General features: G+C 46.0%; 1 protein-coding gene across 1 annotated transcript in view; it reads left to right on the top strand.

Annotated features, from left to right (window-relative positions):
* Positions 1–12,921, top strand: part of LOC129556377 (phospholipid-transporting ATPase IB) — a 485,203-nt gene that overhangs the window by 128,619 nt on the left and 343,663 nt on the right. The window contains exons 15-23 of the mRNA XM_055426358.2: positions 1,231–1,275; positions 2,042–2,117; positions 4,257–4,362; positions 4,719–4,801; positions 6,279–6,328; positions 6,938–7,007; positions 9,226–9,310; positions 10,500–10,639; positions 12,042–12,180. Coding sequence (XP_055282333.2) covers positions 1,231–1,275; positions 2,042–2,117; positions 4,257–4,362; positions 4,719–4,801; positions 6,279–6,328; positions 6,938–7,007; positions 9,226–9,310; positions 10,500–10,639; positions 12,042–12,180 — 794 coding nt within the window. The remainder of the gene's footprint in view (positions 1–1,230; positions 1,276–2,041; positions 2,118–4,256; positions 4,363–4,718; positions 4,802–6,278; positions 6,329–6,937; positions 7,008–9,225; positions 9,311–10,499; positions 10,640–12,041; positions 12,181–12,921) is intronic.

Genomic DNA, 12,921 nt, shown 5'->3' on the forward strand with positions numbered 1-12,921 from the left:
TTCCATAGACTGTATAGTCCATGGGTTTTCAAAGAGTCAGACACAACTGAGCAACCTTCACTTTCACTTTCTTTCATTGAGGCAATTATATGATTTTATTTTTCATTTTGGTAATGTGGATGGTGTTGTCATATTGATTTGCAGATACTAAACTGATCTTCCATCCTTAGAATAAATCCCAGTTGATCATTGTGTATGACCCTTTTATTGTATTGTTAAATATGGTTTGCTAATATTTTATTGAGGATTTTTGTGTCTGTTATTCAGGGATATTGGCCTGTAATTTTCTTGTGATGTTCTTTTTCATTTGGTATCAGGGTAATGCTGACTTTGTAAAATGAGTTTTAAAGTGTTCCCTCCTCTTCTATTTTTTGAAAATGGTTGGTATTAATTCTTCTTTGAATGTTTGGTAGAATTCACTAGTGAAGCCTTCTGGTTCCAGACTTTTGTTGGGAGTTTTCAAATTACTGATTCAGTTTCTTTAGTAGTAGTGGGTGTACTCAGATTTTCTGTTTGGGTTGTATGTTACTAGGCATTTATCTATTTCTTCTAGGTTGTCAAATTTGTTACCATCTAATTGTTCATAGTTGTCTTTTGTGATCTTTTTATTTCTGTAGTGTCAGTTGTAATGTCTTCTCTTTCATTTCTGATTGAGTCCTCTCTTTCTTGGTGAGTCTAGCTAAAGATTTCTTAACTTGATCTTTTCAAAGAACCAACTTTTGGTTTCATTGATTTTTTTCTATTGACTTTTGAGTCTCTATTTCATCTATTTTTGTTCTAATCTTTATTTCCTTCCCACTTTGCGTTTTATTTGTTCCTTTTCTAGTTATTTTCAGTATAACGTTGTTTGAGATTTTTGTTTCTTGAGGTAGGCACTTATTGCTATAAACTTCTCAGAACTGCTTTTGCTGCATTCTGCAAGTTTTAGTATTTTCATTTATCTCTAGGTATTTTTGGATTTCATGTTTGATTTCTTCATTGATCCATTGGTTTTTCAGTCACATGTTGTTTAATCATCACATATTTGTGAATCTTCCATTTTTTGGGGGGTAATTGAGTTTCAGTTTCATGTCTTGTGATAGGAAAAGATGCTTGCTAGTTCAGTCTTCTTAAATTTACTAAGACTTGTTTAGTAGCCTAGTGTATGATCTATGCTGGAGCTTGTACTTTGTGTGAATACCTGTGTTTTTGATCACAGCTCTGTAACTGCTCTGTTTCTCTCTCTGGCAGTCATTTTCCAGAACTGACAAGGGAACCATCCTCAGATGATTTCTCGTAAGTATATTTTAACAGTTCTTTATACTTTAGTGGGAAAGGCTTTGGAACAATTTTATATTAGCATTTCTCAGCTGATTATTTTGTAAATAAAAGTTGCATGTTATTTCAAGAGAGAACCAGAATGAAAATGAAACATGAGTATGGTTTTAAAAGTCCAATCATGCTACAGGGTTTTTAACAAAAATACCCAGCTGTCAGTCTGGTACGTCCTGCTCACTTCCCACTTGCCAGCATAATATCCTTAAGGTTGTAACATACATGTTGTAGCACGTATCAGAATTTCATTCCTTTTGAAGGCTGAGTAATATTCCATATATACACACCACGTTTTGTTTATTAATTCATCTGTTGTGTGGCTGTCTGGGTCCAGCACGGCAGTGTTTCAGTTTTCAGCCTCGTGAGGGTGGGGCTACACTTGCTGCCCAGAATCACAAGAGAGGATTGTACCATGTGTTGCCATCCTGTGGAGAGATCAAAATTCAAAGATTGAAAGATAGTTTCTACTGAATGCTTATCAGTTTTGCACCACTGACAAGTTATTAAGTCAAAACAATGTAAGTCAGGGACCATCCTTATTTTGTTTATAGTCAGGTGTGAGATTTACTGTCTTAAGGTTTGAAATCATAGACAATATTTCAAATCTTTAAAAGTTTAATATAAATTTATAGGCTTTTTATGTGTGGTTCTTTCTGAAGACAGATTCTTCCTAGGTTTGAGTTAAAGGAACTCTGGAGCTGAGTAATATCTCCTGTTCTCTTCTCAGCCGGATTCCTCCTCCACCTAGTGATTCCTGCGACTTTGATGACCCCCGGCTCTTGAAGAACATCGAGGATCATCATGTAAGGGCCCTCGTTCACTCCTGGGACATTACACATCTTATGATGCTCTAGCATTTATGTATGTATATAGCATCGTGAAAGATGCTATTTTGGAACTTGGGGAAGAGATGTGGCTTCACTTCTATGGTGTTAGTACTTTAGGAAAATGATCAGCTGTTTGTGAAGAACACTTTGCATAACTTAATTTGGAGCCCAATTAAGTATGTAGTGAAGTTATAAAGTAAGTCCATCAAGATGAGTCTGATTATAGAATTTGCTAGCATTTCAGATTTCTGTTGTTTTGTAGGATTTCTGCAAGACTGTTTCTTCATAGTTGTGAATCTAAGAGGTCATGTATTTTGAAAAGTAATTGCAGTATCTTTTGGTTAGGATCATCTAGGAAACGTGATATATAATATGCAGGATTTATAGCATCCTACTTATGTGCTGGACATTTGAAGTATACTTCCTTTAGCACCTGAGTCACCTCAGAGGGGTGATGGGGAGTTGCATAGGAAACTTAACTTGGCCAAAAGTTACCCGGAACACAGATGGAGAAATGAGAGTCAGAATTTAATCTGTTGGATTCTTAACTGTGATGTCACATTCTGGACTATTGTAGCAAACCAGGATTTACTGCTGGTCCATATAAATGCATTTTTGTTCTAAAGGCTTTTCTGAAAAATACTAACTTTTTGAGTGATCAGAGCATTTCACAACCAGTTTAACCAGTATAAATTAGACCTAATATGACTTTTCTTAAAAAAAAATTCAGTTTTAAAATTAGGTAAACTTGAGCAACATTAAAACTTTGTCTTTCCCAAATTTCGTGAAGAGATAGATACACTTAAAACATTCTCTGAATTTTAAGCGAGAAGGTCTGCTATACTGTATTTCAGTTAGTGCCTATTTGTTGATGCTAGAACTTTCCCAGCAGTGTTCTGAGATGTGAGCATGGAAGGCACCCATGCTCCTGGGCTGGGATGCAGCCATCCTGCTTCAGCCCCAGAGATGCTGACCAGGTGGTCCAGGCTGCACAGAGGATGCTGCTGACGGCCGTGCTCTGTGTCAGGATCACAGACGTTGATACTGTCCTTTGCTGGATTTTGGTCTCAGAGGTAGATGGTGCTACTCGGCTAGAGGTCCTCTAAGCAGAAGAGTGGCGTCTCAGAAGAACCTTCTGTGGAGGAGGGGAGTGTTAATTAAGGATGTTAAAGAAACAAGCCCCTGTGAGGACTTGCTTTCTGAGAAAGGACTCAAGCGTCATCAAAGTGTGTTAGGTTGAGAGTGATAATGCAGATGGATGGCGGAAATGGTCTGTTCGCATCGGAATGGTGAAGGGTGAGGAGAAAGTACAGGGTGACAGCAGCAAAGGATTTAAACTATCAAACAGAAAACTGGTCAATAAGAGACTCATTCATTTAGAAACAGTTTCAGGGCTTCAGTTCAGTTCAGTCGCTCAGTCGTGTCCGACTCTCCGTGACCCCATGAATCACAGCACACCAGGCCTCCCTGTCCATCACCAACTCCTGGAGTTCACTCAAACTCATGTCCACAGAGTCGGTGATGCCATCCAGCCATCTCATTCTCGGTCGTCCCCTTCTCCTCCCGCCCCCAACCTTTCCCAGCATCAGAGTCTTTTCCAGTGAGTCAACTCGTCGCATGAGGTGGCCAAAGTATTGGAGTTTAAGCTTTAGCATCAGTCCTTCCAATGAACACCCAGGATCGATCTCCCTTAGAATGGACTGGTTGGATCTCCTTGCGGTACAAGGGACTCTCAAGAGTCTTCCCCAACACCACAGTTCAAAAGCATCAATTCTTTGGCGATCAGCTTTCTTCACAGTCCAACTCTCACATCCATACATGACCACGGGAAAAACCATAGCCTTGACTAGACGGACCTTTGTTGGCAAAGGTTTAAGGGCTTAGTTTACATCAAACACCTTGCTAGGTACCAGGAGTAGGGGGTTGTGAGCTGTAGGAGATGGGCTGGGTGGTGAGCAGGTGTGAATGGAAGGTGCCTGGAGTCCACACCGGGGCTCCCGACCTCTATTCTGAGGGGAGCAGGAGGGAACCCCTGGATTCTAAGCAGGAGGTGCCTTGAGCCTGACCCTGAAGTAGGGGCATCCTGACAGCTGCTGACCTCGGCTCCGTTTGCAGCCCACAGCACCCTGCATCCAGGAGTTCCTGACCCTGCTGGCTGTGTGCCACACCGTGGTCCCCGAGAGGGATGGGGACAGCATCGTCTACCAGGCCTCCTCCCCAGGTGAGGCCCCACGGCCGGGGTGCCCGCTGCCACCTTCCCCGACCCCTGGGTGTTTGCGGTGCTGTTGCCGGCCCCACCGAGCCCTGCCGTGTGCCTCCGGTCTCCCGCTGACTGCAGAGTGTCCTGGGGGACTAGTTCCAGGTCCACAGCTTCTCCTCTGAGGGAGGTGCTCCTTTCTGGGCCCTAGTAGGGAGCGAGGAGTGAGTGGGCACCTTCTAGGTCCTCAGACTTTACTGCATGGAAAGCCAGGCATCTGTCGCTGGTGTGGGTCTTTTTCATGTGAAAAATAACACTTGCTGAACAGAATGCTGTCCTTCCCAGAGACGAGTCAATGCCTCCTCTGTTCTTATTGACAGACGAAGCTGCTTTGGTCAAAGGGGCCCGGAAGCTGGGCTTTGTCTTCACAGCCAGAACGCCCTACTCCGTCATCATTGAGGCCGTAAGTGACAGCCCCAGGCACCGCCGGATGCTCCTCGTCACCTGCTTTCTGGAAGGCTGTCCGTTAGATATAATAACGTCTGTTGTAGTTAGGAGAGCTGGTTGTCTGAGAAACTAGGCATGTTGAGAATTGACAGGTTGTGTGGTTCTGCTGGCTCAGTGTTGTGTGCTTTTATGTTGTTGGCTCAGGGTTGTGCTTTTGCATTTCTGTCATCTTTCTTTCTCAAAGGCACTACCCCTGGTCTTCCACCCGCTGATGTGGAATAACATGCAGGAGAGAACGTGGGAAGCCTGATACTGGGTCTGTGGTTGTTGGGAATAATCCCCATCCACCCTCCGCCCCAACCCCATCCTCAGGGGCGGGTCCATGTCTGTCTCTCTGAAGCCCTCAGTCTCTGACTCTGGTCTCCGGGGCTGGCAGAGGATGGAGTTGGCACTTAAATTTTTTTTTCCATCCCTTGAAATCAAAGAGTTTGATTTTTTTCTGAGTTTCCCTCTCGAGGAGCTAGAGGGAGAAATTTGGGGATAAGAAAAGGTTTAAATCAGGAATGAGGTCAGATAGGAACCTTGGGGGTGGCAGAAGGGACACGGGTGGGTGGGATGGGTGTTTTCTGTAATGAGCCAAGAGGGGCCACGCCTACTGTCTTGGTGGGTGAGGGTCTGTGGGCAAGTCCTCTAACAATCCCCACCCTCCGTCTAGGGAGGACTCGTGGCTTTTTACAGCTCTTGGCTTTCTGCATCCTCGAATCTCATGGATGCGTGTGAGGTTCATGTTCATCTGGTGTAATAAGTCCATGTTGTTCCCGACCTGGCAGCAGTCCATTCTTTTACTTACATGCAAAACTTATAAAATATCATATTCCAAGTTCTTTTCAGAATTCCCCAGAATTTGGGGTGTGGACACTTGGTAGCAAAACCCAGTGGGACTGCCATGGGGCTGCGTCTGTTCTGTGTGACTTTCACCTACCTACATGTCTTGCTGCACAGGCTACAGTCCAGGGTTCCTACAAAGAGTTGGACTGAGCGACTAACACTGCAGAAAACCCACGTGTTGTATAGCAGGGTGCACTCCCAGCCACCCGGGAATGTAGTGGGGTGCAGTGTGTGCTCCTGCTATGAAATGTGGAAAATTCTGGATTCGTGAGCCTAACTGGCCTCAGGTTTGGGATGGACCTGTGTAGCTCGTGTCCTTTATTTATTGTCTGGGAAGCGACTCTGTCACTAGCTAGCAGGGCGGTCACTCCTGGTGGAGGAAATGAGAAGCTTCCACCAGAAGGGGGCGCTGTGACCCTACCAGCCTAACTGCGGGGATCCTTACAGGTTGGAAGGCGTCTGACGGGGAATAGATGGGGAGAATGAGAGAGGATGAAGGGGAGGGGCGGGGGCAGGTGTGCGTAGAGAGGTTTGTAAACAGGGAGTTGGTTGTTTTGAGATGTAATGCTTTGCACTTCAGGTAAGAGCTTTTTTCCCCCCTCTAGATGGGACAGGAGCAGACATTTGGAATCCTGAACGTCCTGGAATTCTCCAGGTATGTTTCTCTTTTCTTAAACTCTCTCTGTATATACTGATCGGAAAAAAGAAGAATCAGAGGGAGAGGGCAGGCCCTAATGGAAGACGTGCAAGGAGGCACGTGCTGGTGGGGGCGCTGGGGAGGAGCCATGGAGGGACCTCAGTGCTAAATCGCGAGGTTCTCGGAATCCATCCTCTCTTTCCACTCCAGTCAAAAGAAGGCAGGATGAGATGCTTTTGAGTGAAGTGGGTTTGTATTCGATCTTCCCCTTTGTTGCTTGGCATGTGACTGGATATTTTTGAGCTGTGCAATAAGAGTACATGGACAGAGTATCATCAGAAGAAAATTAGATGCACAGAGGAGGCACTGAGGGTCTCCACTTCTGTCTCTCCTGCCATCCAGAGCTGTGCTAGTGAGTCTCCTTGGTAGGGAAAAGAATAGGTTTATGTCCCTTATATATAAATAAGAGAGTAGGAGGCACACACATTTCTTGGAGGAGGAAGGTAGGGAAAATGGAGATTGGAGCAGCCAGACCAACTTTTGGGCTGCTTACTGTTTAATCACAGGATGTGATCCTGTTAAACAGCAATGACAGCTTTTTTTTCCTTTGTGTCTTTACTCTTACAGCGACAGAAAGAGAATGTCTGTGATAGTGCGAACTCCTTCAGGACAGCTTCGACTCTACTGTAAAGGGGCTGTAAGTACTGGCTGATGTTGCATGGTGGGGGACCCCTACTTCTCCCTTAATTGCCATTCTCAGCACCCTTCCTGGTCACCCAGGTTGAAAGGCTCCTGAAGTTCACTGAGAGGTAAAAGCCCGCTGACCATGACAGGGGTTCAAGCCAACGTAGCCAGGACAGTCAATGATTGGTTTCAGAAACAGTAGCTGGCTGTGTCCTCCAGAATCCTTGGCGTGTAAATTCTGATTGCTGTTTTCTACCCTTGCACTGTGACTATGAGAGATGCAATCATTTGTGTCAAGGCTATGGTTTTTCCAGTGGTCATGTATGGATGTGAGAGTTGGACTATGAAGAAGGCTGATTGCCGAAGAATTGATGCTTTCGAACTGTGGTGTTGGAGAAGACTCTTGAGAGTCCCTTGGACTGCAAGGAGATCCAACCAGTCCATTCTAAAGGAGATCAGTCCTGGGTGTTCATTGGAAGGACTGATGCTGAAGCTGAAACTGCAATACTTTGGCCACCTCATGCGACGAGTTGACTCACTGGAAAAGACTGATGCTGGGAAGGATTGGGGACAGGAGGAGAAGGGGATGACAGAGAATGAGATGGCTGGATGGCATCACCGACTCGATGGACATGAGTTTGAGTGAACTCCGGGAGTTGGTGATGGACAGGGAGGCCTGGCGTGCTGCAATTTATGGGGTCGCAAAGAGTTGGACACGACTGAGCGACTGAACTGAACTGATGATCTTTTAGGGTTTCCCAGGTGGTAAAGAAGCCCCCTGCCAATGCAGGAGACGTAAGAGATATGGGTTTGGACCCTGGGTCAGGGAGATCCCCTGGAGGAGGGCATGGCAACCCACTGCAGCACTCTTGCCTTGAGAATCCCATGGACAGAGGAGCGTGGGGGGCTACAGTCGGTGGGCTTGCACAGAGTCAGACACAACTGAAGCGACTTCATCTTTTAAGGACTCTGGTGTGTGTTTTTTCTTTAGTAGTTGTTCTCAATATTTGTGGTTTTTATTCACTGCAGAGGCTGTGTGGCAGGCTTGAGGCGGTGTCCATCTGTGGTCCATCATCACGTCTGGTCCCCTCTGGTTACTTCCTACGTCAGGCTTTTTGTCCTCTCTGCCTCCTGGTCATTGAATCTAAATCTTTAGGGAAAGATGCTGTTGTTTATGAGCCTGACTCACAAAACTACATTCTGTAAAACTGTGGTCTTATGTGTTGAAGGAAAGCTTTAAAAGCTCAGTTTTTGAGTCTGTGTCAGGAAATATGAAATAATACTAGGATTAACAATGCATTGGAAATCTTACTGATTTTTACCAATTTTGGGAAGAAGTATTTGAGGACACTGTGACCAGAGTTTTTAAAAGTGGGCAATGTGTGTAAATTCTAAAAGCATCCTATGTGAATTCAATAAGGTCCAGATTATGTTAGGATTGCTGTGCACCGGGCTTCCCTGTCCTTCACTGTCTCCCAGAGTCTGCTCAAACTCAGGTGAGTTTGTCAGTGATCACTTGGGTCAGTGATGTCATCCAACCATCTTATCCTTTGTGTTCCCTTCTCCTCTTGCCCTCAGTCTTTCCTGGCATCAGGATCTTTTCCAATGAGTTGGCATTGATTCTTTGCATCAGGTGCCCAAAATATTATGGGATTTAATTTTTTCCAACTTGCCTCCCCCCAAACCAAACTAGATTTCTTAAAAAATTTGGGGAGAGTCTAAAAACTGTGCCGTTTGTAACATATTTGCTGTATGATCTGTAGCCTGCAATCCTCCAGCCCTACTTTTGTAGGTCACGTGAATAATCCCTGGGTGATGAACTGTCTATACCATGTGCTCTCAGCTGAACTGGATTCTGTGCCAGGCAGGTTGTGCCCACCCCCAGGTGGGAGTCCGGCAGCACTAGGAAGAGACTGCACACTTGAACAGTGTAGGCTGTGTGTTTACGCTTCCCACTTCTACAGAGGGTATTATAAACTCCACTGTGAGCTTCACAAATCTGGGTGAACGTGGACCCCTTTGTGTCCCTGATTATTTATCCTCCTGACACCCGGGGTCCTCCCCGATTTGTGTACCCACAGCTCATGACTGCGTCCAGCCCAGAGCTGTCCTTCCCCTTCCCCACTCAGGCGTGCACTGGATTGAAACCAGGAAGTCAGAGCTGAGCTTGCGGCGCTGAAGGGTCAGCAGGCCTAAGGGTTTGCCTATTACAGCGTTTCCCTGTTTTATAGGATAACGTGATTTTTGAAAGACTTTCAAAAGATTCAAAATACATGGAGGAGACTCTCTGCCACCTGGAGTACTTTGCTACGGAAGGTGAGTGGAGTTTGAAAATGTTATTTCTGCCGGCAGAGCGGTGCTTTCAGGGGGCACTCCAATGAGCTTTCATGTTCATGTGTCATCTCTGGGCAGCGCTTGGCTTGCTTCACAGGCGGGTGGTGGTCTCATGCCAACCCCGTCCCCACCCCTAGTGTTCTGTGCCACTGGCAGTGACAAGAGTTGAGGGTCCAGACGAGCTGTGCTCTGTGACCTACACAGGAATTGCCCCAATTCTTAACCCCGGGGACGCGGGTGAGGCAGGTTCACACCTGATGCTGCACAGAATTGTCTTCTAGTTCAGAGTCCCTTTCTGGGAAAACTCCCCTTGTTGTTGTTTTCCTTATGACACTGGCTTACCCTTGACTTCCGGTGAGAATAACCCACTGAAGCCACAGAGAACAAGAAAGGAGTTCTCTGCAGGGCTTTAGACAGACTGATGTCAGGCTCCCCTGCACGTGGGTGCAATGAGAGCTGGGCTCCTGTGTGAGTGCTGGCCACCGCTTCCTCATCTCCCTGGGCTCCCGTGGGCATGTGTACCCATGTCTGTGCATACACACGCACACACGGGGATGTGGGGGAACACACACGGGCACACACCCGCACACGTGGAAGCACACGCCCACACTGGGACACATGCACACATGGGAGCGCACATGGGAGCGCACATGCGCACACGGGAGCGCGCAGGGAAATGCACATGCGCACACCGGGCACACGGGAACGCACATGCGCACACGGGAGCGCACATGCGCACATGGGAGCACACGCCCACACAGGGACATATGCACACGCACACACACAGCCTGGCTGATTGAAGCCTGTGTCTTTCGTGTGGTAGCGTGCTGGGCCTTTGTTGCTGTCTGACAGGTGTTCCTGCTCCCCAGCCCTGGCTCCTCCCGGGTGTGGGTCGTGCCCAGCTCTTGTCCTCCTCTTCTCCTGGGGACTCACTCTTATGGCTTCTTCTCTACTGTCAGCATCTGTAGAAGAGCTGGTTTATATTAAAATAGAATTGCTTTTAAATTCCCCTTTTGAGCGTGCGAACGTGGAATCAGAGTGACCCTACAGAGCCGACGGTCTGTCTCACTTTTGCACACGCTGGTGGGGGCCTCATGGTGTCCCCTGGGGGTGAGCCCCCTGCTGCCTGTCGCCAGCAGCCTCACCGAGAGACGCTGGGGCTGTCTTGCAGGCTTGCGGACTCTGTGTGTGGCTTACGCCGATCTCACTGAGCGGGATTACGAGGAGTGGCTCAAAGTCTACCAGGAAGCCAGCACCATCCTGAAGGACCGCGCTCAGCGGCTGGAGGAGTGCTACGAGATCATTGAGAAGGTAACTGCACGTGGCGGGGTTGCTATCGCCCAGTGACACCCAGCGGGCAGACAGTCTGTGAGCAGGACTCCTTTTGCTCTACCTTCACAGTGATGTTCCCTGTCTTACGAGTGTCTTAACTCACCATTAGCGTTTTTTTTTTTTTTCTCACTAGGAAATTACAATTTATTGAACACAAAAATTGGCAGCCTGGTAACTTACTTTATGACATATTACCCTTATGTAACAGTTACCTGGTTATTTGAAACTTTTCATAAAACGAGTTCATTAAATCAATGAGGTACATCCGTGAAGAAAGATACACTTTGGAAAAACTCAAAACCAAGTAAAAAGTCATCATTAGTTTTTAATCATTTCTCTGCTTTAAGAAACCATCAGTTTTTATGGGCTACTGGAAGGGTCTCGACCCTCTGTCAGGCATTTGTGTCTTAAGTATCAGGGCAAAAACAGCATCGATGACTTTCTGGACTGGCCTGAGATGAGGCTTAATGAGATTAGTTGACCCTATTGAGTTTCCTGGGCCGATAGAATGCCTAGGCTGCTTGGACATCATACCTACTGTTCTCAGACTTTATATCCCAGCATGGTTTGAACTCTGCCTTTGCTGTTCCATGTTGCTGGTATGGATTTTGTTGTTATTTCAGTTTCTCCCAAGATGTGAATTAGCTTTCTGCAGGCTGATCCCTGAAATCTGGCAGCCGTATTTCAACCTTTTGTTTCGTGACAGCAACTGTTGGTCTGTCCGTTTTCCAGTTTCAGTAGCTTCAAAGTCATTGCTTACTTGCTTTTCTCCTTCCTTTATTTATTTTAATTCACCTTTGCTTTTTCCCCCCCTTGTTTGTCATTTTAATGAAATTTGGGTGCAGATGGAGCTGAATTCATGTGTCCATTTACCCTGATTCCCTGACGATTCCAATATTTACTTTGTGAGTCATAAAGCAATTAAATAGATAACTGTACCCCTGTGGCCCCATGCTAGCGGTGGGCACATCGTTGGCTTGCTGGTCACTGAATCATTTCTTCTCAGGTGTTAGCTGTGCTACTGTCCTTTGCTTGTCAGTGAAGTGAGGGGGAGGGCTCAGTCCTATAAGTGTCCCCAAGGTGACTTGGCTGAGTGCTCTGCTGCCAGACGGTCTCTGTCTCATGATGCCTGGGTACCCAGAAGTGGATGATGAGTGCTGGCCTGCGTGCGTGGGGGAGGAGTGGGGGGCTCTAGCCTTGTGGATGGTTTTGAAATGCCACACGTGTCAATCATTAATTATCTGCAAACAAAGGTTTCGTGTAGAGGAAATAAGGTAATTACTTCAGAACATTTTGACTGCCTTTCGTTTGTGAGGAGTTTTGTCATTCATGCTGCTCTCACGTGTTTCCCCATTTTAACTGAAACTGTTTTTCAATCCAGAATCTACTGCTGCTTGGAGCCACTGCCATAGAAGATCGACTTCAGGCAGGCGTGCCGGAAACCATAGCAACTCTGTTGAAGGCCGAGATTAAAATATGGGTGTTGACAGGCGACAAACAAGAAACTGCTATTAATATAGGTAATTCATTTAAAAAATAATTTCCCGATGCTGATTTTTGTCTTGTGTTTTTAAAGTCTTGTAGAAGTGTCCATAGGCTCCTCAGACACACTGACAGATGGTGATTTATAGAATTCTCCGTTCACAAGGTCGAGAAAAGTTTCCTGAAACCAAATGAACACGCTCTTCATGAGCATTATCTGCCTGTTATAAACATTAAAACTATGACACCTTCCTGAAAAGTAATTGGACACACTTAGAGGGCTTCCCTGGTGGCTCAGTGGCAAAAAATCCACCTGTAATGCAGGAGACACAGGAGAGGCTGGTTCAATCTCTGGGTTGGGAAGATCCCCTGGAGTAGGAAATGGCAACCCACTCTAGTATTCTTGCCAGGAAAACCCCATGGACAGAGGAGCCTGGTAGGCTAAAGTCCATGGAGTCAAAGAGTCAGACACAACTGAGCGACTGAGTATATATTCATAAAACCTAGAGAATTCAAGAATTGATGAAAGCTTGATTTTCTTACTTTTTTCACAAAAATTTAGTCTCAGAGACTAAGCATATTTTCATTAAGTTTAAATATGCATTACTATTTTATATAGTTATAGCCATTTTAATGATTTTTAGCAATTGATATCGGAGAAGGCAATGGCAAGCCACTCCAGTACTCTTGCCTAGAAAATCCCATGGATGGAGGAGCCTGGTAGGCTGCAATCCGTGGGGTCGCTATGGGTCGGACACGACTGAGCGACTTCACTTTCA

The sequence above is a fragment of the Moschus berezovskii genome, chromosome 13, assembly GCF_049115385.1.
Source record: "Moschus berezovskii isolate FMDL1 chromosome 13, NW_MosBer_1.0, whole genome shotgun sequence".
Classification (NCBI taxonomy): Eukaryota; Metazoa; Chordata; class Mammalia; order Artiodactyla; family Moschidae; genus Moschus; species Moschus berezovskii.